We start from the raw sequence: 27138 nt of genomic DNA, 5'->3' as shown, positions 1-27138 counted from the left end.
TGAATTTTCTTCCGGATTTGCACAGAAATCAAGATTAGCAATATTACACATGAGCCTTTTCACAAAAACCAAATCCAAAAGCACAAAAATGCATCACTTCTCAGGTTGGTGACTTTAATATGTGTCCTTGTTGGCTAAGTTGCTAGCAAGCACAGGTCAGGCTGCGACGCAGGCCCCGTGACCACCCGGTGGTGAGTTTACCTGGCATATTCCTCAGGAGCTTCGCATTGCACATATGTCCCTTTCGAATGTCGGTAAGGATGTATTCCATCCGCTTAGCCCTCCAAAGGAAGTTAAATACTCTCAGGTAGTGGCTCATACACTCTCGAGTAAACACCTGAAAAGAACAGCACCAGACAGGTTGGCAGTACTCTGTGATGGAAGGATCTTACCAGGACAGACCTTGACCTTTCTTCATTTTTTTTTTTTTTAAGCAAAAAAAAGCCTAAGAACACACAATCAACTCTAATAAATTCTAAGTGGTATTAAGGAACTAATACATTTTAGGAAAGTATCATTATATTCAACTACAGTGATTAATGATGTGTTAAGCCGCATATCAAGCAAACTCACAGTAATAAAAGGTAGATCTTTTTATACCACTTTCATAGACTGAGAAACAGAGGCCTAAGGTTACACACTAGTAGGCGGTGTGTTGGGACTTTTAAACCTAGCCTAAACCTTAGCCGACCATGTGGACTCTTAACTCCAGCTCCAGCTATGTGGCAGTTTTTTCTACCCCCCCCCCCCCCTCGCCAAGGGAGATGTGAGGGTGGTGAATCTCATGGACGGTGGGCCTGGAAGGATCTCCAGCCTGTAAAGAGGTCTCCGGGTTGTTTTCACATATGTGTGTTTTGCTCTTGAGGCCATTTCACTGCAAATGGCCAGCAGTGTCCCGTCCCGGGAGGATGAGCCCTGTGGGCAGGGGTGGGACGAGGCCTTCCTTCCACGGCCACCTCTCTCCTATGGGGGCCAGTGAAATACGCACGTCAGGTGAACCACAGAGAATCTTCCAGTGTCCGTCCGTCCCATGCAAACATGTTTGTGACACTCCTGTGTGTGTGCAGAACAGATGTGGGCACACGTTTGCCCTTTCCTAGATGCCCTGAGCAAGGGATGCGTCTCCCGTGTGCCCAGCGCTCCCCCTGCAGCACAAACAACTGGAAACAGCCCGCCCAGCAGCTCTGGGCCTCCAGGAGCATGGCCCTTCACCCTGGGGCCTTCCCTCACATCACCCCCTTGCACCCCTTATGCCCTAGCTAGCCCACACTCTCCTCCGGCCCAGACCCCGCCTGGCCCTCAAGGACAAAGGCCACACGCCTTTCCCCAGCCCCTTCTGCAGACAGGACATTTATCACTGGACCCTTGCAATTTGAGCACTTCGCAGTATACTGCTATACCCTGTCTTCTTCTTTTGTATATTCTCAGCACTGCTCATGTGTTAGAAGGACTACCTGTCTAGTCTCCTGCAGGCCTTCCTGTGCCAGTATTTGGCAGGTGCCAATTACTAACTCACGATGGCATGTCTAAATGGGAGTGGCTAGGAACTGCTTTGAATGGACTCTGGAATCAACTATGAATGTTTCGGGGATTATCTATTTCGCTGTGCTGCCCACACTATTGTTTATGCAATCACAGAAATAAAGGTGATACGATGAAACCACTTACAAGTGAATTAAAGAAATCTGCTACACAAATGCCATCTCAAGGGATCCTTCAGTGCCAGGCTTCCAGAGCACATTTAATGTGCCCCAAATTTACAAACATCCAGTTTAATCCAATTCTTTAAAAACAGTAACTGTTTCAGAGAAAACACTCCTACCCCACTGCATTTATACAGGGGAAAACACCCTTCACATTTAGTTTTGCCACATATTTGGTCTTTCAGTTCACTGCCTGTGTGGAATAAAGTTCAGAAAAATATCAAATAAGCTCCTGACACCTCATCTAATACCCTGAAGATCAAGGACAGAAACCCATGGATTTTATCCTACCCAGTACCCAAGTGAGAAGATTAGAGATAATCTCTCCATGTCCTTCTTTTTTTTTTTAAAGATTTTATTTACTTATTTGAGAGAGAGAGAGAATGAGAGAGAGCAAGCACATGAGAGGGGGGAAGGTCAGAGGGAGAAGCAGACTCCCCGCTGAGCAGGGAGCCCGATGCGGGACTCGATCCAGGGACTCCAGGATCATGACCTGAGCCGAAGGCAGTCGCTTAACCAACTGAGCCACCCAGGCGCCCTCTCCATGTCCTTCTTCACAGAATTAGTAAGAAACTAAAATTATACTATGTTATAGAAGATAAAATTATGTGACTAATATATGTTCTCATTATAATTAAATTCTCTACAAAAATGACAATCTCAATGAGAACATAAAGGGAATAGAGATAATACAGTAAATTAAACCGGGGAAAAGGCAGAAAATCCATTTTCTTCCAAAACTTGACTCTCAAAGTAGATCTTTCAATAAAATATCCCATGTAGCTGAAAATATAACAAGCCGGGACATAGGCTAACCCTAGGACTGAACAGCAAAGGCCAGATGTGCAAGACATCACGTCCCGCACAATGTCCCCAGCACGTCCTGCTGATGCGTTCCAAGGCCCTGCTCCCCCTCCCAGAGGGCCCCCCCAGGGGTGCCCTCCACCTGCTGGGGCTGGCATGGAAGTCAACGCTTGCTAGCCACAGCTAGGGATCAATCCTAAATCTGTTCTTTAAATCTGTGATATAAAGTTCTTGACTGTTTGACTAGAGCTTTCAAAAATCTAAAATTTGAAAAATACACTGCATAACCAAATGTTCACACACAAGATGTGCCACGCATTACTGTGTACGCCCAGTAAGGTCTGCAGCACCGTGAGATAATTCAGTAACTATGTGTATGGACCGTGTTCAATCTACCTAATACTCAAGGCACTTACACTTCAAAATAACAAGATACGATTGCCTTTACTACGGTATATTTTACACTATGAAAAAATAGTATGCAGTGTACTCAACAGTAACAGAGTAGATAATGTGAAGGTTCCTGATTTAAATAATCATGTAGAGAATTTTTTTTTTTTTAAAAGTAGGCTCCGTGCCTAGCATGGAGCCCAGCACAGGGCTCGAACTCAGGACTCTGAGATCATGACCTGAGCCGAAATCAAGAGTTGGATGCTTAACCAACTGAGCCAGCCAGGCGCCTGAGAACAGAGTATTTTAAGGAATAAGAACTTAAAACCACTTAGGATAGAAATCAAAGGCGAAAAAACTAATTTGGATATGACAAAAACTAAATTTAAGAGCAGTTATGCATTTACACTACGGTGGCTTTGACCTGGTCAGGTTTAAACAGTGAGGACGTGCGTGTAAAAGCAGGTGCACCAGGAGCTGCCATTAGCCTGCAGGGGGCGCAGCGGGAGGGCAGCCCCATGAAAGCACCCGGGCGGGGGTGGTACTCGTCCCGGAGGAATTATATCACTCCTTAACGGAGTATTTTCCCCAGTAATTAAAAGAAATGCACGTCCTCCTTCAATATTTCGGATATAGAACGACTGGAGTAAGTCCAAAGAAGCTTCCTGGTGAAGGAGGCTTCGCTCCTGTCTGAATAAAAGCGTGAGCGCTGAGGGAAGGGGCAGGCTAAGTGCAGACACACGCCGATGGTCAGTCTCCCTCCCGTGTGGGGACGGCTCGGAAGAAGCAGCACGTTCGTTAAGCGCAGCAAACGCACTCCATACAACAGTACAGCAATTCCCCGACAGTTTAAATGACGCTAAATATCACATTTGATCGAAGTAGCAAAAATGTGACTCTCCTGAAATACACTTTGTGGTTCCTTTCAAACCACCCCAAATTACTTGCTATGGTCTAAGAACAACAGAGCACAATCAGCAATTCATTTATTAAGTACTTGCTGAAACCTATGATGGAACAAAGGGTATTTTTAAGAATTCTTAAAATTATAGATCATTTCAGCACTCATTAATGATCATCTAAAATACACACACGATTCTGGCTTCAGTATTCATTCGGTGGGTCTATCCTAGATGCCAAGTGATGGCTTTCTCTAGAAGCTCCTGGAGAAGATGGCCAGTCCTAAAACAACACAACAGCTAGCAACGTGAGGAGCTGCAGCCAGCGTCCCATCACCCAGCATGGCCTTACCGTTGCGATCGGCCCATCGACGTGGTAGTCCAGGCTGAACACGTCCCACCCGGTGTCACCTGGAGAGACCTGGGGACAAACACAAGCACTGCAGGCTTTCCGGCCAGTACCCCGCTTACTGCCAAAGGACCTGCCCAGTCCCCAGAGAAAGGCTCAGTAGTTCTGAGTGTCAGCTACACGAGAACTGCATCTTTTTGTCAACTCCCGTACCTTCGGCATTGGAACCACAGCCACCGAGGAGGCGCTCTGCAGACTTGGAATGAGTACCAAAAAATCCGTTTAAAATTAGTCACTATATTTTTACAACAGAAACTCAGTCTTCTATGTCCCAAATCCTTTAAAACTCAACATTTTAAAACCCAACGGTCCTTCATCATAGCTAAGCAAACAGTGTACAGTGTTTCTGATGCTCATTCCCGAAAGAAAATCCATCTTCTAGCAAACTGAAACACATCGATTTTCAACAAATGTTATTATTTTGATAAGCATTATCATTATATATCATCCCTGCGGCTCCTACCACATTACCAGTAACAGGAGGAAGATTTACTCCACAGCGCGCTGCCAGGCGCTGTGGCGAGTGCTCAGGTTCTGTGCCCAGGGTCCCGCCCAGCGCGCTCATCGACGATCGGGCCGCGCAGGCAACAACCCCCCTCCCGCCAGGCTAGACTACGTGCACTCGAGCAAGCTCACTGCCACGCAGGAGCAGGGCCACGGTACCTCCAGTAGCCTCACGTCCAGCCTCTTGAGGATCTCGGGGCTGTCAAACTGGGCGTTGGTGGCTCTGACAGCAGTTTCAAGGATTCCAGTCAGGTTGTGCTGATACAAAGTCGTAGCTGGACGGACAAGTTCTGGTCTTAACAGATTTTTTAAAAATTAAAGAAAACGTTACTTGAATCCCTAATGAGCTTTGTAAAACTCAAAATCATAAAAAGGGTTCAAATTATAAAAACTAAAAAGACAAAAGAAACCACTACAATATGGGAATAAAAGTTTCACAGAATTAGGGACGCCTGGATGGTTCAGTTGGTGAGGCGTCTGCCTTCGGCTCAGGTCATGATCTCAGGGTCCTGGGATCGAGTCCCGCCATCGGGCTCTCTGATCAGCAGGGAGTCTGCGTCTCCATCTGCCCCTCCCCGTGGCTCATGCTCCCTCTCTCTCTAATAAATAAATAAAATCTTTTAAAAAAAAAGTTTTACGAAATTAACTGACAATAGGATTTCACCAAGTATTTTGGCAAGTAAAACAGTTCTTTCAATCTTCAAAAAAGTTAATTTTGATTCCACTTAACTTGAAAATACTTACATGTGCCACACATGTTAAAAATAAAGTTTTCAACTTAAGTCTGGGCTACAGTGACATGAACTACTGGGATCTCCTGCACAGGTCCGATGGGAAGAGAGGTCCTCATTACATCAGAACAGCCGGATACACGGACGTCATGATTCTAACAGCTAAAAATGACTGCATCATCAGCAAACACTTCTTCAGGGTTGCTAATGTCAGGGTTTCTCAATGAGAAGCTAACGTTCCAATGGCTGAGAGCCGGCCAAGTTAAGAGCACGGCCGTTGTGTGTGTGTTGGGAGGGGCCAGCTGGTATACACTTCCTGTTGTAAGGGACGGAGTGTACCACGTGGCCAACAACCCGTGTGACACACAGGGCAGCTGGTAAGAGAGCAAATCCTAGGAGTTCTCATCGCAAGGAGAAAACCTTGTTTCCTATTTTTCTTTTCATTTTGTGTGTCTATATGAGAAGAAGGGATGTCAGCTGAGCCGACCGTGGTCTCCACCACAGAACAGATGGAAATCAAGCCATCACGCCGTACACCTCACATTTACACAGTGACGTATTCAACTATTTGTCACTAAGACGGGAAACCCCTGCCAATCATTCCCAGGTGCGCACTGGAGCTCCGCAGCTACAAGCCCTCGCGGCAGCAAAACACAGGGCAGAGAGAAATGAAGGACTGCAGCACCGTCACTCACACATCTGAGGCTAGAGATCGGTGGCATTCCCCCCTCTTAGAACCATAGACCTGAAACATGCCTTATGAGATGCTCTAAATAGAAAAACCTAGCGTAAGACAAGTATGTTAGGTCAGCTGAGTGATCAGATCCATGTGACCACGGACCTCTGCATTTTTCCTTGAACTGAAAGAACCGCCTGGCCAACCTCCACCTGCACCCCAGCACCACTCATTCCACACGCTCACGTGAACCCCCATTTAGGCCGACGCCACCTCCCCTTCACACACTCATCCCCACCCACACTGCCAGCAGGCACTGACCTTGCGATCAGGACTGAGCCCACCAGAGGCCCCTTCTCTACTCGGGGTGCAGGAGCGAAGCAGATCACCAACCCCTGCTCAAGCTGACCGCACAGTTACCCATGAGCGCGAGTGTGTAGGTCAGTCATCGCGGTGTGCGCCCCGAACTAGCTACTTTCCACACTGAAGATGGGACTTCTGGGTAGAAGAGGGACGCAGGGGCCCATGTCTGAAGTGGGGGCCTCAGGAGAAACGCACATCGCTGGCTCCCCCCAGAGAGACAGAGCCACTCCACGGGTGGGTCCAGCGATCCGCCTCAACCAGCTCCCTCAGGAATTCTGAGCGCCGGGCCACTAAAACCACCGCATGATTGCACAGCCAAGACTGGAAGGCAACGCACTCTTTTAAGTGTTCTAAAGGGAATATCGAACAACCCCGATCTCCATTCTTCCACGCCTGAGCGAAAACCACCCACACTCGGTGCGCTCGCTCGCCAGCGCCAGCTGGGAGCCCGGGCCGCATCCCGAGGGTCTGTCTGTCTAGATGGAGCAGGACAGGCTCTGGGACAGAGGGGAGGGAAGGGGAAAGACACACAGCTAGTTCTAGAAGAGAAGATGCCATGAGAAATGTCCCAGAACAAAACAAAAAGAGTGATAATATTTGTTTTATGGGAGTTTTTTCCCCACGAAACAACTTAAACTAAAACTATGGGGGACAGTTCAGTCTGAAACAATAGGTTTTTTGGAGCTAAGTGTGATCCCCCTGCACGCCCCTCGGACCCTGGACCGTCGTGCCACGGCATTCCCCAGGCACACAGGCTCCTCTGGGAACGAGGCACAGAATGAGCACAAACAAAGGGACAACTTCGTCTCCTCAAATTTCATCCTACCAATGTGTTCTACAAGAATTCAGCAAGTCTTCCTTTAAGACTGTGTGCCCATGGGCCCCGAAGGCTCCCTTACTTGAGCAAATCCATCAGATGCCGAATGAAGTCGCCCTGGCCGAGCAGCAGGTACCGCCTGACGGCCTGCATGTGGTCCAGCAAGCTGTACTTCTTGTTCAGCACGTCCAGCAGGTACTTGCTGGTCTCAAAGTAAGCCGCGTCAATTTTCCCCCGAAATGCAGTCTCCAAGTCTGTGAACAAATCTGCAGCTATAAAGAACAAAAGGAGAAATACACAGACGTACATAATTTGTATTTTCATAAGGATAAAACGAAAGGCTTCCATGTACAAAAGCCATTGCCAAAACCCCCCAGTGGCCTCGGTGGCAGACCCAACTGGCCGGGTGCGTGCTTGGGAAGGTGAGTGAGCCCCCAGCCCCAGAACGCAGACGTGCAGCCGTGTGGCCAGCCGTGACCTGGGAGAGGGGCCCCAACAGCAGTCTGGCACTTGCTGGATCTCAAGGTCAAGTCACCCTCTGCAATATGACGAACCCAAAACCACACTCCAACATGCTGGTGAGCAGTGCAGTGCAGGGCGCGTCACATTGCGCCTACGAGACACTTTGGGAAGCGGGCTGGAGAAGACACAGGACTGCACACGTAAGAATGAGCTCTGTCAACTGCGAGCCTGGCTGTAAGAGTGAGACCACGCGTTACCGCGGGTGTGCGGAGTGTGGAAGCGCACGCTGCTCTCCACCAAGGTGGAGTCCGATGACGCAGTAATGTGAGGACATGACGTGTGGACATGTGAGTGGTACCGTGACCACATTTTAAGAGGCCGTGCAGAGTGGGGAGCATACTTCTGTTGAACTACGTAGTTTTAAAAATGTAAATATTACCCCCCAGAAACATTTTTCCTGAACCACAGTGTGACTGACAAAGGATTTACATTCCAGAGGAAAGGTTGAACCCTAACTGGCTCGAGCCCAGCGTGGCCGATGAGACACCATACCCACAACACTCCTTGTTCCCTAATGGGTTAGGCCTCTCCCACGCTCTTGTTTGTAAAACTGGACTCTTTATTCTTTAGTCACGCTTTCAAATATTCAAAATTTTTCACATGTAAGAAATAGAAAATCGACTTTTTCCCCCTGCTTTTGTGTCCCTAGCAGTCTTTCCAGGTTTGCGGTCTTTCAGCTTCCCAACCGTACTACTAGCCTAACAGCAAAGAAAGCCTCGTCCTGCAGACCGCAGCAGCGTGGGGGACCGCGGGCACAGGGTGGTCACTGCACCCGAGAGGACAGTCATGTACCTCATCAGCAGCCACAATCCCCCGCGACCCCCGCACGTGAGCACAGGCACCAAGCTCCATGCCCTGAGCTGGCGGTCTTCTCTAGGCATGAGGAAAAGGTCAAAATCTGTCAATACAATTCTCCTGGCTCTTCTTCCTTGTTCTACCTCTTAAACATAGGTACTTCCCAAAAATCTGTTCTTGGACCACTCTCTCTCTTAGTCTAAGAACTAAACTGGGTCTACACTTCCTAAAACGTGTATGGCTGAGTTGTGTGTGTTAGAAGCACGTGGGGCAGGGAGGAGAGGCCTCTGATCTCAACAGCTGGAGCATCCTCGAGGCCACGGAGCCCTGTCCTTAACCAGCATGGTGCATGGGCGCTTCCCAAAGCCCTACAGCTGGCCCTGACCTCCATCTGGATTTTCAGTGTAGCTCTTCCAGTACACTCTGGAGACCTCCTCCAGTGAGTTCTCTCAGACACTAAAAATCAAATTGGGCCAAAAGGCACATGAGCAGATGCTCAACACCACTCACCGTCAGGGAAATGCAAATCAAACCACAGAGAGGCAGCACCTCACACCTGTCAGAATGGCCAGAATCAAAAACATGAGAACAACAGGTGTTGGCGAGGATGCAGAGAAAAGGGAGCCCTTGGGCACAGCTGGTGAGAATGCAAACTGGTGCGGTCACTGTGGAAAACGCTTTGGAGTGTCCTCAAAAAATTAAAAATAAAACTACCACATGATCCAGTAATTCCACTACGGGGTATTTACGCAAAGAAAATGAAAACACTAATTTGAAAAGATACGTGCACCCTATGTTCATTGCAGCATTACTTATAATACACAAGATACGGAAGCAGCCCAAGCATCCACCGAGAGACGAATGGTTAAAGAAAATGTGGGATACGCACAAAATGGAGTATGACTTAGCCTTTAAAAAGAAGGCAATTCCGCTGTGGCAACGCAGACGGACCTGGGGAACATTATGCTAAGGGAAATACCAGCTGGTATCACTTCTGTGTGGAATCCAAAGCCATCCAACTCAGAGCAGGAGTGAGCTGGTGGCTGCAGGGCTGAGGGGAGGAGAGGACAGTCCCAGGGGACAAAGGTCTAGTGACGCCAGGTGAATAAGGCCTGGGTCTAGCGTACACCCAGCGCCTACAACCAACCCTACAGTACCATACACTGACAGCTTTATCTGTCTGTCTCACCTGGCACTTCCTTTTACTACTGATAATTCATGATTTCATTTTACTGTACATGTTTCTCTCCATGAAAGGCACAGCCACCACCATGAACAATCATTCCTACCGTCCTGCCTACACCTACCACGCTGTCCCTCGCACAGAGTCAGAATGAGCACGTGAGCAGCAAACACAGCCAAGACCAGAAAGCTGTACACGTTAAGTCGGCCACGCACAAACCGCTGTGGAATTACTGGGGTGGGGGGGGTGGGCAGCCAATGGGGGAAGCGGAAGAGGACAGCAGCAAAGGAGGGAACCAGACAACGTTTAGAGCAGGCGGCAATTTAACACAGCACTCCGAATACACTTGTCAATCCCTGCTGATCCCTGAATAAGCCTCTGGGGTAGCTGCGGCCACCATCAGCAACATCTGTCCTTTCTTAGCTCAGCAAACCATCACTATAGCATTTTAAAAAAATAGCAGTATAAATTACTAAGAGGAATTACGAAGCATAAAACAGCTACTCGCCCAATACTTGTTAACTCCACATAAAAAAAAGGAATTGAAAATTTGCAGAGTAATATTTCATACCCATCACACTATGTATTAAGGTATTTTGGATAACAGTTCGGAAAATCAGTCAATCCTCCTGGACGGAGAAGGCTCCAAGCAGTATGTTTACAGGCAGCCCCCACCTCCCCATCACGCTCGTACCGTCCTGGGGCGAGTCTGCAGACTTGGTCACTGCTATCATCTTTGTAGTGGGCGTCTGGTCGTGACAAACCTGGTGCAAGAAATTTATTGATTTTCCTATCAAAAGGACCTGAAAAGGAAAATAGCTTAGAGTTACCTTTAAATAAAAATGATCAATCATCCAACTACTACAAGTATTCATACGCAACAAACTATTAATTTAAAGAACAGGGCGCCTGGGTGGCTCAGATGGTTAAGTGTCTGCCTTCGGCTCGGGTCATGATCCCAGGGTCCTGGGATCGAGTCCCGCATCGGGCTCCCTGCTAGGCGGGGAGCCTGCTTCTCCCTCTGCCTCTCTCTCTCTGTCTCTCATGAATAAATAAATAAAATTTAAAAAAACAAAACAAAACAAAAAAAACTAAAGAACAAGAATGTCTGACATAGTGTCACGTGGATTCTAGGAGCTGAAAAGACATTACTAACAAACACATATCAAGAGGTCAATGTACTCAATCCATATACGCTCCTAATCCTAAAATGCAGTAACACTGCGTTTAAGAAGACTGGTTCTGTCACAGGATGCAGGCAGCTACAGAGCCCCGAGTCCGTCTCCCGGCCTTGCCTTTCTGGACTGGTCCATTGTGATGAAGGAGGGGATCATGGATTTCCGCAAGGTGTATTTGTCCTGCCACAGACGGTCTGTCTTCACTGCCGGGTCGGAGGCTACAAAAAACTGAGAGCAGAGACACAGCCCATCAGACAGTGACCCTCGCGGCAAACTATCTGCTGACGGCAACACCAAAGGAGTCCTCCTGGGAGCAAGGCTCTCGAGACACAGGAGACTCGCCCTTGACACGGCAAAACTTGCCTTAAAAAGCACTTTGGATACATCACTCTCTAAACGGAATCACGTGTGTCCCAGACTTTTTAAATGAAGAATTCCCGAAGACGTAGTCTTCACGATGAGCATCAGTGGTAACCCTCTGCTGTGTAACCTCGAGGGTCTGGGTGAGAGGGTGGACTTCTCCTCCCTCAGTAAAAACATGCAGGCCTCTAGAGGGGAGCTGCCCACCCCCCGCCCGTGTGCAGCCCTCCACAGGCTCTCTCTTGCAGAGCCCCCAAGTCTGGAGCTCAGAGGGCCCAAAGCTAACATACTCCGCTCCTGGAATGAGGGCTCCAGAGAGACCTGGACGTACAGGTGGGCAGCACCCCTCTACCAAGAGCGCTGCAGGAAGTGACCTTCCCGAGAACCAGCCCTGCTCAGACGCTCCTCCGCTGTCCACTGTGCTCTTCACCTTCGCTGACCCCATTGACCAGCCTGACCTCTGACAACAGAAATGGCATGGGTGTTGGGAGCCAGCTAAATTGCTAGATTCCAGCTCACCTGCTCCCACAACGAGGCCACTCTCGTCTTTCAGCCAGATGTCCTAATAGAATCATGCTTTCATCTCTGCAAACTCGATTTCAGATAGAGCTGCTCAGTCAAAGCAAGTCTTAGTTCTTACAGACATGCCAGACTTCCTTTCCAAATAGCCATGTCCACTGACACTCCCACAAGCAGGACGTTCCATGTTCTCATCCTTGCTCATCCAGATTTTGCCAGTCAGCTGGTGCACCATCTTTTCCTCTGAACTAGGACACCTCATCAGAAACTCCCACTGTCATTAATTATATCAACAGATCAAAAGGGAGGAAAGCTGACTAGATCAAGAGAGGCTGAGGGGGTATTTGATGGCATCTTTATTTCCCAGCCTCCAGTGGTGACCAGTGGGCTTTGTGTTTCATCATCATGAACCTGGAGTTAAGTGCATCTGTGTTCCAACCCATACACTTGTTATCCTTATTGGCACTCCAGGGTTCCCATTCTGGGATGACGAGAGCCTCTCCAAGGTGGCTGCGAAGTCCTTTAGACCTGCGCCAAGGTGTCTTCTTTGCTTCTAGATGCTCTAGGCTCATCTCCCTTTCTCCCCCAGACCTAGACTCAGCCCCTCCTCCAAGGAGCCCCAGTTCCTTTTAAATGGCACTTGGACCACAATCTCAGTACTTGCTAGTGTCTTAAGTTAGGAGGTGGAGGCTTTGAGACTCAGCACGGGCCATGTTACGCACGGCAACTTGGCTCCCTAGCGGGACTGTAAAATCCAGTTAAGTCATAACATATCTGAAGTGCCTCTTCGGTGATTCTGACACAAGTTCCAAATAACCAGGTGAACAACACACAACCCTCACTAAGGGAAGTGTGTCCACAGAGACGAAATGTATTTAAAGAACTTTAAAAATACTTTCAGTAATTATATAGCAATATAAAATTAATGATTTCCTAGCAAAACATAAATAACCAAAATTAACCCAAGAAGAGAGAACTTGAAACCAGAAATGTAAAATGTTATCACTAAGGCACAGAGCCTACTTAACTTAAAAAAAAAAACAACATTCTTATGTTAAAGTATTCTGGACCACAGAAAAATATACAGAATGCTTCAGTTTATTTTATGGGTCTCATATAACACTAGCAAAACCTGTAAAAGTAATACCCAAAATGGGCACCTGGTTAAGTGGCTGACTCAATTTCAGCTCAGGTCATGATCTTGGGGTCTTGAGATCGAGCCCCGTGTCGGGCTCTAGGCTCAGCACGGAGTCTACTTGAGGATTCTCTCCTTCTCCCTCTGCCCCTTCTCTCGCTCTCATAAATAAATCTTTAAAAGAAAAATAATACTCAAAATGGAAAGTATAGGCCAGTTTCCTTTGTGAATACAGATGAAAAAATTATGAATAAAATAGCATCCTTGCATTACTAGAGTAAGATATTTTTGGTCAGAGTACATTACACTTCCAATATACTACTACTTGTCTAAAGACAAGGGAATATATAACAAATTATAAAACAGTATCATGTAGTCATTAAAACTAAAGTTCATTCTTAACTAACACAAACCGTTCTGAGAACCAGGTGAAAAAAAAACACAGATCTTCTTCCCAGGAAAAAAACAGTGCATATATCCACAAAATACACTTTTATGTGCTGATATTCAGGAGTTTCAGAGATCATGCTTTATGAAGTCTTGGTACAGAATAATAAAATTTAATGGCGTGAAGTTTTCATTATTAAAAAAAAAACATGTTATTTGGTTAAGCAGGAATGCAAAATAGTATGCTTCAGAAATATACTCAATGAAGGTTGAAAAGTTTTTTTTCATTATTTACTTCAAATTAAAGTAAAAAGGGTTATAAAATATCATGCATGCACAGTATCTGATACACAAAGAGAGAAATATACAAAAAATATTAACAGGTCATCTGTTCATGATGGGATTACTAATAAACTTTCTCTGTTAATATGCTCAAAAATTTTTAATTAGTAAATATTTTTAAATCAGAAAAAATACTGTCCAAAAGAACTGAGTAATTCATACCAATGAGTGAACATAGGGTGCCAGTAAAACAAAAACAAAAACAAAAAAACTTCTCAGTAATATCACTTTTCCAAGGCAATCAAACAAAAAAGATTTTTTTTTCTGTTCAGGGAAATCTACTCCCAAGGATAAATATTTAAAGAAACAAGATTTTTAATGATGTTAAGGTCTTATATTTGATCCCTGTTAAGTCAGGCCTAGCTAGGTGGTATCAATTATACACAGCCAATCTCCTTATAAGTAGATATTTGAATAAAGGCCAATACTTTTATGACCAAGAGGATGAGATCACTATATTTATTTTCAACTCAAATTTCTTATCTTTAGATACAAATTGAAATTACCAAGGTATTTATTGATCTTTATATTTTAAGATTTTTTTAAATTTATATTCCCCCTTTCTAATTTTAAAAACATAACTAGTGACAGCTTTGAGGGATAATCGGTACTACTATAATTAAGCTATCATCACCTGAAGATACACGTCAATTATTCCTGACAGAAATTTTTTAAAACATTATAAGCCCACCATGAGTAATCTAAAAGGTCACCCAATTGCTCTGTGGCCTACCGTTCAAAAGATTAGATGAACTGCATACAAACTGTATTTATCAGTTATTCACTTAAAAGAGAAGAGCTAGTTTCTACAAACAATACACTAATTTACCCTGATAGTTGGACTGTAGCCGGGTTTTTATCAGTAAGAGCAATAAGACAATTTATTTTAAAAGATAAAAAACTCAGACAATTCAGTTATCTTTAGAAATTATGAAAGCATCACTTCATCTGAGGGCAAAGTAGCGTGCAATCAATCTCCCAGCAAACACTGAAAGGAATAGGTACATCCTAGCATTTAATTAATCCTCTGAAAAATATATAGTTATAGAGGAAAAAAAACCAAGGCCAGAACATAATTGCTTTTATTTCATTGATGCATTTTCCACTCAAGGTTCTTTAATTTTCACCATGTGTCAAACACAGAAAGAACTGAGAAAAAAATATAACATAATTGTACCATGAATTCTCATTAACTGTTGGACAAATGCCAAGGCCTCCCTACTAAAACCAGAAATGAAGAGGGTAATTTTCTTAGCAAGCAGCATAGTTTCTAAGAAACAGATCCATTGTTACACACAGACCCCAACTCCAACTGTCAACAGGCAGGCAACTCCCAGGAGCCCCCACCCCCGCCACCCTGACACAGGGAGAGAGGCTCTGGGCCCCAACGGGGGAGGACCCGAGCTGGGGAAAGGTAGTGTGCGAGGTAAGTGGGTGCATCACAGCGCATCAGGGTGGAGCACAGAAGTGCCAGATATTTTATACGGTAAACTTTTAAATTCCATAATTCTTAGCAAAAGTATAGAAGAAACAGAGTAACAAGAGCACTGAATGCATCCACAGATATCCCGAAAAGCAGTCACTGCATTCTCTCTGGGTCACTCACTGACCTTCCAAGCCAAGGATGTAGATTTTCAGTTTTAGAGCATCTAAGTAAACATCTGAAGCAAGTTTGAAAATTTTCGAATTCTGAAAGCAAAAGGCCTTACTTTTACCTTCGCCCTTCTCTTCTTGCTCCTAGTTGAAGCCCCTCACCCGTTGACAAGAATTATCCAAAAGGCAAAAAATAAAAATAAATTAACACTGAACTATCTTGGGGCGCCTGGGTGGCTCAGTCGTTAAGCATCTGCCTTCGGCTCAGGTCATGGTCCCAGCGTCCTGGGATCGAGCCCCGCATCGGGCTCCCTGCTCCGCGGGGAGTCTGCTTCTCCCTCTCCCCGTCTCCCACTCGTGCTCTCTCTCTGGCTCTCTCTCTCTCAAATAAATAAATTCTTAAAAAAAAAAAAAAAAAAAGGAAAGGAAAAGAAAGAAAGAAAACACTGAACTATCTTGTTCTTACCTTAAACTGGCATAATTTGCTCACCTCAATCACTCGGGAGAAAACCCACGTGAGCCACTAAAGGCCGAACAGATAGTTTCTCTAGGTAGCACTAGTTACAAAACGAAAACCAAATGTTTTCATTTGTACTACTTTGCAACAGCCAAAAATAATTAGAAACTTCTTCCCAAATGTTGAAAGTACTTTGTAATCATTTACAGTATCTATAAATTCTTAGAGTGCTCCATTTTTACCCACCTTTGCATTTCGTAACAGAGGATAAGCAAAATGCAAGCTGGGTACCAGTTCCTGATGGTTAGGCTAAAGGGTCCTGTATTTTTGTAACAATTCACAGTAAAATCCCAACTGGTGGACCCAGAAGCAGTTTTTAATGATTCCATACCAGAAACAGCAAAGCTCGGAGGCCACCTGGCATTTCCGGTAAAAGAAAAAGAAACTCCTTCTTGGGCTGCAAAACAGCCAAAGCGAGAGCAGCTGAGGCAGGACACTGACCCCTGCTCGGCAGCAGGAGAGAGAGAAGCCTTTCCAGAGGACGCGGTAGATCCTGGCACGGGAAGGAGCTTCCTGGAAGGACAGAACTAGACTGTAGTAACACAAGCTCTCAAGAGCCAGCAGCAAAGAGACTGAGATCTCCTGCTCTCAGTAGGAGCCTCATGCAAGAAAGTCACTGAGGAGTGGGCCGCTGGGTCAGAGAAGGAAGGTCCAAGAGCTCCAGCAGGGGCAGGCAAGGGCAGAGAAAGTTCCAGGTCCCACACCTGACTGGCCCGCCACCTGTCCCGAGGCAGGAGAAGAGTCTGCTGTACACGTTCACGCCTGTGCTGACTCTGCAGAAAACCAGCTCCCACCCACGGCAGCAGTCCCAGTCCCCAAGTTTCCTTGGGGGTCTTGTTCTAACTGGGGGTTCTGGAGCTGGGGTCCAGGAGCCCAGAATGCAGGAAGGCAGGTCTATAAATGTGGAAGGGAAGGGAATCACACTTGGACTGGCACTAACTTCTGTCTGAAATCTAGCTCTTCCCTCCATTATAAATGCAAAGAACAGACTACAGTCCCCGTGACTTTGTCACCAGAAGAAATCAGACGTTCTCACATCCCCTGTGGAAAGTTGGTGCACAGATCTCAAAGTCACTAATCCTTCTTACTGAACGCGTTAATAGAAACATACATCTATTACTGTATCGCTAATTTAAGGCTAAATCTGGAAACACTACATAAAGTTAAACAGAGTTCTGTACCTTGTAATTTCTCTCGTACGCAGTGTTTCCTATTCTTCATTGACGATTAACTTTCCCCCCCTCATAGAGAAACTCCCAAGACGCTATTCTATAAAGACAGCGGGTGTGGACCACGGAGGCACTCTGGATTCATCTCCATCACCTCACCCCAACCCTGACAGCACACTCTGCATATGTCCTGCTTGAGTCCGGCTGGTGCTGCCGAGAAGCTCAGGCTTCGCTGTGCCTCCCAAACCTCCTCATGCCCACGTCACAGTCCAGTCAGACCTCCCTACGAGGTTCCCAAGGGCAGCCAAAGGGACCGAGACTGAGAACGACCGGGCTCTACTCAGGCCTGCTGAATACATGGTAGGTATCAAGGACATCCCCAAAACCAGCAACAAGGCAGAAGCAACTCAGCAAAGGAGGAAAGTTAAGTCTTAGAAGCCAGATACCGCTGGCTCCCCTTCACATAATACAGTCACCACTTTAAAGTGTGAATTCAGTGGTTTTTAGTATTTTCCGCAACAAGGTTATATAACCGCCATCGCTATCGAATTCTAGAACATCTTCACCACCTGCAGAGAAGCCCATCAGGCAATGACCTCCCCTATCCCTCTCTTCCCCACCTAACCCCGGACAACACTAATCTCTCTATGAATTTGCTTATTCTGCACATTTCATGTAAATGAAAGCATACAATATATGACCTTCTGTGTCTGGCTTATTTTATTCAGCCTAATGGTTTCAAGATTCACCCATGTCCTAGCATGCATCACAATTTCATTCCTTTTTAAGGCTGAGTATCCTATGACATGGACAGACTGCATTTTGCTTGACCACCCATTAGCTGACGGACACGGGCGCAAGTTCCACTTTGGACTCTCATGACAATGGATAACGCTTCTGTGATGCTCCTGCACAAGTTGTAAATGAATGTGTGTGCTGGCCTCTCTTGGGGACACACTGGGAACGGCCGGGTCTGCGTGTAACTTCCCGAGGAACCGCCAGCTCTGTTCCCCACCAGCCACACTACTCCGTTCCCACCAGCACTGCATTAGGTTCCAATTTCTCCGAGTCTTCACCAACACTGGTTATGTTCTGGCTTGTTCTTTCTTCTAATACCACCCCAATGAGTGTGATATGCCGGTATCCAACTGTGGTTTCGGTTCACATTTCCCTGAGGACTAATGTTTTGAATCTTTTCCTGTGCTTATTAAAGGCCATTTGTAGATCTTCTTTGGGAAAATCTCTACTTTGGACTTGGCCTATTTCTCAATTGTGTTTATCTTTTTGCTCAAGTCGTGATAGTTCTTTATATATTCTGGAAGCTAGGCCCTTACCACATATATGATTTGCAAATACTCTCTCCCATTCTGTGGGTTATTTTTTTTACTTTCTCAATAATGTCCTTCGATGTACGTAAGTTTTTAATTCTGATGCAATCCAATTTATCTTTTTCTTTTGTTGCTTAAGCTTTTGGTGACGCATCTAAGAAACCACTGCCTAATCCAGAGACACAAAGATTTACACCTATGTTAATTTCTAAAAGTATTACAGCTTTAGGTGTCAGATCTATTTTGAGTTACTTTTTATATATGGGATGCAACTGAGGTCCAAACTCACTCTTTTGTGTGTGGATATCCGGCTATCCCAGCACCACCTGTTGAAAGGACTATTCTTTCTTCACTGAGTGGTCTCGGGGCACTTGTTAAAAATCAACTGAACAAAAATGGATGCATTTATTTCTGGACTCTGGATTCTACGCTCTCGATCTACCAGTCTATATTCATGCCAGTGTCACACTTCAGATTGCTGTGCCTTGTGATACGTTGTGAAATCAGGACACGTGAGTCCTCCAACTTTGTTCTTTTTTCAAGAGTGCATGGCTTTCCAGGCACCACGGACTTCCATAGGACCTTGAGGACCAGCCTTCCCATTTCTGCAAAAAAGGCCACTGGAATTTTGACAGGGATCACATTCAATCAGAAATCATTTCGGGAAGTGCTGCCATCATCTCAGCATCACATCTCCCAATCCACGAACACGTGGTGCCATTCCATTTACTTAGGTCTGCTTTCATTTCTCTCAACAGTGTTAGGATTTTCAGTGTGCAATCCTTCCACTTCCTTGCTTTAATTCCTCCCTAGGTAGAGATTAGTTTTGACACTATCATACATAGAATTACTTTCTTCATTTTACTTTTGGATTGCTTATTTCAAGTATATAACAAAGTGATTTGTGTGTGTGGATCTTGTACCCAGCCAATCTGGCAAACGTGTTTATTACGATATATTATGAACACTTTAGTCTTCTATACATAAAATTTCGTCATCCGTGACAGAAATTATTTTACTTCCTTTCCAATCTGAGTATCTTTATTTTTTAAACGTTCCCTTGCCTAACTGCCCTGACTAGAGCCTCCAGTGCGATGCTGAGTAGAAGCGCGGGAAGTGGAACCCGTCTTGTCCCTGATCCTGGCGACGGAGTGCATACCCTTTCACCATTACGATGTTACCATTAGTGTTTTACAGATGCCCGTGATTAGATGAGAAGTTCCTTTCTACTCCTAATTTGAGTGCTGAATTTCACCAAATGCTTCTTCTGCATCAACTTGGTTGTACTGAGTTATAACAAGACCCACTGCTCACCGGTATGAGCCCCCCTGGCATCACAGTACTAACCATGGAGGGCCCAAAGCAAAGAATGTAATACACCTGACATCAAGAAGGATTCCCTTTAGCTCTGCCCCACGATGCATTTTCGAGGAATCCTAGCAGCACAACTAGTGAAGCCAACAAGCTCTTCTGGGGTATAAACGACCAGCTGAGCAAAGTAACTAGCAAATAAAAAACTTACCAATCCTGAAGATCCTAAGCCCTTCTCTAAACCCAGACCCCAAGTAAGAATACCAGTAAATACAAAACCTTTAAAAAAAAAAGATAAATCTACTATAGTACAATGTTAGTATTCAGGTAGTCTGAGGAGTGTTTTGTAGGGTCCTTCTTACTTTTCTAGAAGTGTGAAGTTATACAAAAAGAAAAACATTTAAGAAAAACTTTACCAATGAGGCAAGATCTGAGATCAGTTGAAGTGACAGTTTTATTAATCCTAATATTGTATTCAACAGATAGGAATGCTTATTTAGTATTTTTTTCTTTAAATAAACAAAACCTACAGTTTGTTTTACACGTATTCTATGCAACAAGAGTTCTTCAAAATGAGTATCCCAAATGAAAGCTATCCCAGTCGTAAAGAGTTTGTTTTTGTCTTACCCCAGTGAATCGATGTTCAAAAATAGTAAAGAAAACAGTCTAGAGGAAAATCAATTTGGAAGTCTGTGCCTGATTCTATCCATCTACATTTGCCATCAATTCTCTGGTCCCACAATTAGTATCAACAAAATAAATAAAAAAGCCCAAATCACACAGAAGGCAGACCATCAATAAAGAACTGGTGGTACTTTTAAGGACTATTTTAAAAACACAAATGCAGGGCACCTGGGTGGCTCAGTTGGTTAAGCGACTGCCTTCGGCTCAGGTCATGATCCTGGAGTCCCGGGATCGAGTCCCACGTCAGGCTCCCTGCTCAGCAGGGAGTCTGCTTCTCCCTCTGACCCTCCCCCCTCTCATGCTCTCTCTCATTCTCTCTCTCAAATAAATAAATAAAATCTTAAAAAAAAAAAAACCACAAATGCATACAATGAATTAGTGGTATAATTAAGGACTACTTGAAAAACCTCACTGCTAGAAAATGCAAACTAAATGATTCTCAAGAAAAAAAGACAAAAGTATTACAAGTTAGAAATTAGGTACTAAATTTAAAAAAGATAATGAGCCAATTTGTGGCTCTAACTTTTAATTGGTAGCAATATATATGCCAGTAGGGTCCAGACAACAATTCCTACCCCAACCTCTGAAGAAAATCAGGTTCAAGTCAACTGGCAGCTATTCAAAGTTAGTATCACCCAAATTCATATAATTTACATATTAATTATTGGGTGGGGAAGGAGGTGGGATACAAATTTTTTATTAATAAAAAGGGGCAATTTGCATCTTTTTATAATCTTAACTTTTTTTCCTATATAAATCTTTTATTTCTAAATGTCATTCCAAGAAAATCTCGACTCTGTTTTATCTGGGAATGAGATAAAGTCCAACTTCAGTAAGAATTTGGGACTGCATCTATTTCCCATTAGGCGCTGCACGCTGGAATGTGGTATATACGGTCGATGTGGCAAAAGGAATGTTGGGGGAGGGTCAGCAGTCGAATCTGTGACTCTCTGTACAACTCTCACAACTTTTCTCCAAGTCTGAAATAATGTGAAAATAAACAGAAGAAAAATAATTTTAAAAATGCAATCACAGACACAAGATATCCAAATGTATAAAACCATCCCATGATTCAAGTCTAGAAAGACAGACAAATCCATTGGGAAAATGGGCAAAGGACAGGCATGGCAATTAGTGGAATAAAAATAACCAATAAACACAAAAAGCTGGCCAATCTCACTAGTAACCAGTAAAACACATCACAGGAGATGCTGCACATCACACAGTGGAGTGAAGACCCTTCCGAGGACGGAGTAGTGATGCTGACCAGGCTGGAGCAGCAGGAGCCACAGAGCGCCGACTGCGGGGGGACCAGCAGGGCCACCCCAGAGCTGGAAAGGGCAGAACCAAAATTTAAAGGATGCATTCCCCAACAGCGAGCAATCTCACCTCCCAGTGCTGACCTTAGAGAAACTGGTCAATATATACAGGGAGGCCCGAGAAAGGATGTTCTTTTCAAGGATGTTCAGAAGGTTTACAACCACCAAGACCAGAACGTCCATCAGAAGAGCTGCTACATGGCAAGTGGGACGTCCACGTTAGTATGTGTAGCACTAAAGGACAATGGTCACACCGCCACGGAAGGAGCCACAAGACGCGATGAGCGACCCACACCTGCACCTGGAGATGCCACTGAGTGCTTCGAAAGCACCCCTCAAAACCAACCCCCACGGTTGGCTCTGCAGCCGTGCTTGTTTTAAAAGCCACTGGTTCCAGCACGACTGGTCTATCAGGAAACTATGGGAGCACAACGCGCATTTCATGACTGCTTCCATCAAGGGGGACCAGGAACCCAGCACAGGGACGCACAGATCGCAGACACCCCACACTCCGCTAGCCGCACCCATCCCTCCCGCGCCCCCGCGGCCGCAGCCCCCCACTGCGCTGCAGGTGAGCCTCCCCCGCCGCGGCCACAGGCCCACAGTGCGCTTCTTCGAGGCAAAGGCCATACTCACTCAGAACGCAAGGACGGCGTAGCCACTTAACGTGTGGCGACGGCACCACACCTTCTGTGAGGCTCCTGTCCTGTCCTGAGTGTCGCTGACAAGGGCTGTGGGTGTGCTGCCCCTCCCCTGCTCCGTGTCAGAGCACCTGTGGGTTTTACCGTGCGACTGCAGAGCGCAGGGTCTTCAGGAACACACACGCTGCCTTCCAGCAGAACTGTCTATGGGCCCACAGCACATACAGAGACTCCACTAAAACCGCTGGCACCACAGAAGTCCAAGTCTAACTCCTGTGCTGATCTTGCAGAGCCACAGAGCACGTGACGCTCCCCACGAGAATGAGGGGAGGCACGCGGAGACCTAGTCCTAGTCCCAGGCAGGGGATGGAACCTCCCGAGTTTCCCACCGTTAAAACTGGGGTAATAATTTTCCGCTGAGCACACACAGCTCTGCTGCTCAGAGGGAACTGGCTTTCAAAGGTCTGCACAAACCATGCACGGCGTTCAAGGCAGCAGGCTGGCCTTCCCGGTGAAGGGAAAACAGCCGTCACGGAGACAAGATCAAGAGAGCACGGGCACCCACGCCTCCTGAAGCCGAGTGCGAGGCTGGAAGGGCATTCCTTACTTCATGGTAAGTGTCCTCGAGCTCCCCGTCGTAGATCCAGCGGTAAAGGAAGCTCAGCACAGGATGGGACACCAAGCTGAGAATGTGCTGCACCAGCGACCTCACGTACGGGTCCCCCGTCTTCGTGTACGCATGCACAGCGGATGCCAGCTCACCCCCTTTCCTTCCTGCGGGACACACGGAAAACACCCAAGTTACACTCCCCGGACACAGTTAACACAATGCTCATCAGCATGGCCAAGTAACCGAGTCGTGCGTCGGTTTCCTTACTATCACCCTGGACATCGGAGCAGTGCTTAGCATGTCTAGGGGCCCGGAGAGCGAGGGTCTGGCCCGGGCTGCACGAGTCAGAGCGGGGCACTCACCTCCCTCCTCATGGCCGCTCCCGAGCTATTCAAGAGCAAAACCCTGACTCGCTCTTCAACCTACAAAATGAACTTTCACCTTTTCTGACTGAGACACACACATTAAGATTCACACTTGAGGGGTGCCTGGGCGGCTCAGTTGTTAAGTGACTGCCTTCGGCTCGGGTCGTGATCCCGGGGTCCGGGGATCGAGCCCCACGTCGGGCTCCCTGCTCGGCGGGAAGCCTGCTTCTCCCTCTCCCACTCCCCCCGCTTGTGTTCCATCTCTCGCTGTGTCTCTCTCTGCCAAATAAATAAATAAAATCTTAAAGAAATTAAAAAAAAAAAAGATTCACACCTGATACTGCACTCCAAGACACAAATAAATACCCACAGAAGTTCTACAGAAGAATACTCGCACTTTACTGCTCTCTGTCTCCCTCCTGTTCCCTGTGGGTGTGATATGCTATCTCAGTGTGCGGAACTGCTGCACCCTCCAGTCCGGCCGAGGCTTACAGTGAGGCAGCCGGCTCTACCCCCACGGGGCCCTGTGTCCTGGGGGAACAGCTCAGCAGCAAGGCCTGGAAGTGGCAAAAAGCAGGTCCAGAAACACAAGCACAAGAAAAGCTGGTGTTAAGAATTCGGGAAGTTATTAGACTGCTGAAAGATTTTAGGGAAGGACTGATGTGATCTGATGTGAATGAGATGCTTCCAAAGTGCGTGAGGGAGGGGCAGAGAGGTCAGCAGCCGAAGGAGCAGGAGGCCCGGGACTGGAGGGGTTAAGTGAACCATGAAAGGGGAAGACAGAGGAGCAGTCTGGTAGGAACCCACATGGGGGTGCTCAGCATCTGAAAAAACAGACACGCTTATTCACGGTGTTCCACTGCTTTCTCTTTTTGAGGGGAGGTGCTAGGAGGTGGGGGAGGCAGGGCACGGAGGGCACAGTGATGTCGGATCCAGACATGCTAGAGTTCTGGCCCTGGGATCACCCAGCCGGAGGATGGCAGCAGACGCAGGGCCGTGACCTAGGGGCTGACCACGGGCATCTCACACGTCTCACTCAGCCCTCGCAATCCTAAGAAGTGGAGGCTATCAGTGGCCAAGCATTACAGACAAAGAGAAAAGATAAAGAGGTTCTTGGCCAAGGTAGCACAGTGAGAAAAAATGTTCAGAAGACAAGTAGAAATGCAGACCAAGAGCCCAGGAGAGGCCTCAGCCAGACATGCACACTTGAGAGCATGGAACTCACAGCTGGTGAGCCTAGACATGGGCCATAATCTTGGGAGGAGGAAACCCCCAGGAAAGGCTGCTAGGTCAGAGACAAACAAAAGAGGCATAGAGATGAATAGTTACAGCACTGAGGACCACAAAATCCTGAAAAACTAGACCCTTTCCTTTCTTCCTTCATTTCAATGAAATACTAAGGTTCCACAAATACAAAGATGGGGCCGTGTTAGCAACTGGTTATTTCCCCTGTAAGTTACCTATTAGCTTGGATGTAACTGGCATACTTATGGCCGTCATTCGAAAGGACACATGAGAGCAGGCGCAAAAATAAACATAGATGACATTCCCTAAAATCTCTCTGAAATACAACAGGTCCACGAGACGCAGAACAACCTTGGCAGTGGTCCACCAGGGCTGCAAGAGTCTTCAGTCTTATCTTGGGGTCGTACGTCCAAACCAGCAGGCGCCGGAGTGTCAAGCTACTCTCAAGGCCCAAATTCACACCCTGATCATCCTCTAACTGTAGCTGAGAAACAATAAAGATGTAACGTGTAAGTACAAGTCACCAAATAGGTCCACTGTTTCTTAATCCACGTAACGTGCACATGAAGCAAATGTCCCCTCTGAAAGAAAAGCAGCTCCTTCAAGCTACTAGTGATATGTTTACATGGGCGACAGGACCCCAGCTGTGAGCAGTACTTGCCTCTGGAATACACCAAAACTTCACGGATATCCAGACCTTACAAACACTATTAGCAAACAAATTTTTATCTTTTAAAAGCAATTATGAAGAAACTTAAAAATTCTATGTAGCTGCAATTTTGTAACACTGCAAATCACAAAGAAATTAAAATATGAAGTTTACCTGGGAATGTAAAACAGAGAGCAACCGGTAGTATTCTTTCAGCTCCTGATGCAAGGCAGCACAAAAACTCTGCAGGAAAAAGTAGGTATTATGAAGCGCAACACTGTCCTCCCACCAGACACGGCCTCGCACATCGGCCCATGTGGAGCGCACAGTGCGTCACCACTTTGGGTGCTCTGCAGGGTTTAAATCCCATCAACGGCCCTCCACGGGCTCCGTCACCACCACATCTACAGTCAACAACGTTAGGGAGGTGTCATGCCTTAGCACGAGCTTTGCAGAAAAGAAATGAAGAAGAAAAAAAAAAAAAAACAGATCACAGCTAAAAGTGTATTTACTTTAGACAACACTCTTTTTAAGATTACATTCCTTCTAATCTTCAGAGGTAAAATCTAAGTTTCGCTAATGTTTTTAATTAGCAAAATTTAAGAACTAGCAACTCCATGCAAGTTCCTCCCAATTTTTCACTGTTGCTGTTTTTACCGTTCATTTCCCACACTCACATCATTAAAAACTTCACCGTACCTCTGTGATCTTAAATACTGCAAAGGTGTCAAGTCACAAACTGTGACAAAGACCTTCACATAGTCCCGAGATAAGAACTTTCTAGAATGAACTCTAGGATGTAAACCCAGGCATACTCAATGGGAAGAACACACAAAGGTTTATAAAACCTTTTCTTTAAACACCAGCCTCCACACTTTTCTGCATATTTTAAAGCGATACACAATCTGTCATCTGTAGGTTTATTTTAATGCATTTACGTACTCTTCTGTGTTCACACTCCACCAACAGCTACCATGAACAATGTGCAGTATTTGGTCATCTCTGTCGATACACACTGTGGTCTCTATTTTCCTAAGTGGACACGATGGCTACAATGTTCTATTATCAAAATTTCTTTATTTAAAAAGAACCCTCTATTTAAAAATTACTTTCATAATAAGACTTTAAGTAGACTAAGCACTCCCCAAAACGAATGGTGTCCTAAACGTCCTGGTAACAATGAACGTACCTGACCCACAAGTCCAAATGAACGGTCTAGACTCCTCTGGTCAGTGTATTTTCTGATTTTATTATGTAACCATCCCAACTCTGCAAGTCTGAGTGTCGTATCCCTCAAAGATTTACTTAGGTTTGCCTAAAAAATAAATATATGAAGAGTTAAGAATTAACACTAGAATTTCAATTATTATTTTTGTCAATCATTTGTACTTTCAGTATAATTCTTAGGTTCCAACACGGAACCTAAAAGTGACTAATACACTATCAATAAAGACAAAACGAGATTCTGGGAAACAAAAGCACCAGGTGCTGGAAGGGAAATAAGAGCCCTCCGTGTGTGAGGCTCGGGCGGCACCACCCTGAGGTGTGACTGGTTGCACCCCCAGCGCGGCAGGGGCCTGTGTCCTCAGCCACCTCTTCCGACAGCTGGGAGTTGCAGAAGGCCGCAACAGCAACAAGAAGGGGCTGTGGGAAAGGAGGTTCTGGAAGGTGAACGCAGGATAGTAGAGGCACCCTATCTGGAACTGTGTGTCAACAGCAAAGATGCCCCGCTGTACCTGTCCCTCGGGCACCTCTTGACACCACGGCACAGAACACAGGAGGCAGACGCGGACGGAGAAGGGCCCAAACATGAGCCCGCGAGCCAGGAGCACACAGGAAACAGACACCGGGCCCTGACCGTGCACCTGACCGGCACAGCCAGGTTTGGAGATCCAGGCCCCGCCGTCCCAATCCCACCCTGTCACTGCTCCCAGCTGGCCTGGCTGACGTCAGTCTCTCCTGCTCGAGCAGGTGTGGCGGGGCTAGTCAC

General features: G+C 46.1%; 1 protein-coding gene across 9 annotated transcripts in view; it reads right to left on the bottom strand.

The window, feature by feature from the left end:
• TUBGCP3 (tubulin gamma complex component 3) overlaps positions 1–27138 on the bottom strand; it is a 72138-nt gene that overhangs the window by 20351 nt on the left and 24649 nt on the right. For all 9 annotated transcript variants that reach the window (XR_010409870.1, XM_064585891.1, XM_045869726.3 and 6 more), the window contains 10 exons: positions 26338–26463; positions 25323–25391; positions 24851–24983; positions 22887–23053; positions 11092–11202; positions 10491–10599; positions 7379–7568; positions 4869–5004; positions 4149–4217; positions 202–337 (listed from right to left, as the gene is read on the bottom strand). Coding sequence is in view for 8 of the 9 variants with exons in the window: in XM_064585891.1 (XP_064441961.1) it covers positions 202–337; positions 4149–4217; positions 4869–5004; positions 7379–7568; positions 10491–10599; positions 11092–11202; positions 22887–23053; positions 24851–24983; positions 25323–25391; positions 26338–26463 (1246 nt within the window). In the remaining variant the exon portion in view is untranslated. The remainder of the gene's footprint in view (positions 1–201; positions 338–4148; positions 4218–4868; positions 5005–7378; positions 7569–10490; positions 10600–11091; positions 11203–22886; positions 23054–24850; positions 24984–25322; positions 25392–26337; positions 26464–27138) is intronic.

The sequence above is a fragment of the Mirounga angustirostris genome, unplaced genomic scaffold, assembly GCF_029215605.1.
Source record: "Mirounga angustirostris isolate CCGP_5_RB_7025 unplaced genomic scaffold, mMirAng1.0.hap1 SCAF_3, whole genome shotgun sequence".
NCBI lineage: Eukaryota > Metazoa > Chordata > Mammalia > Carnivora > Phocidae > Mirounga > Mirounga angustirostris.
Note: the sequence above shows the minus strand (reverse complement) of the source record. Positions and strands in the feature narration are given on the sequence as shown.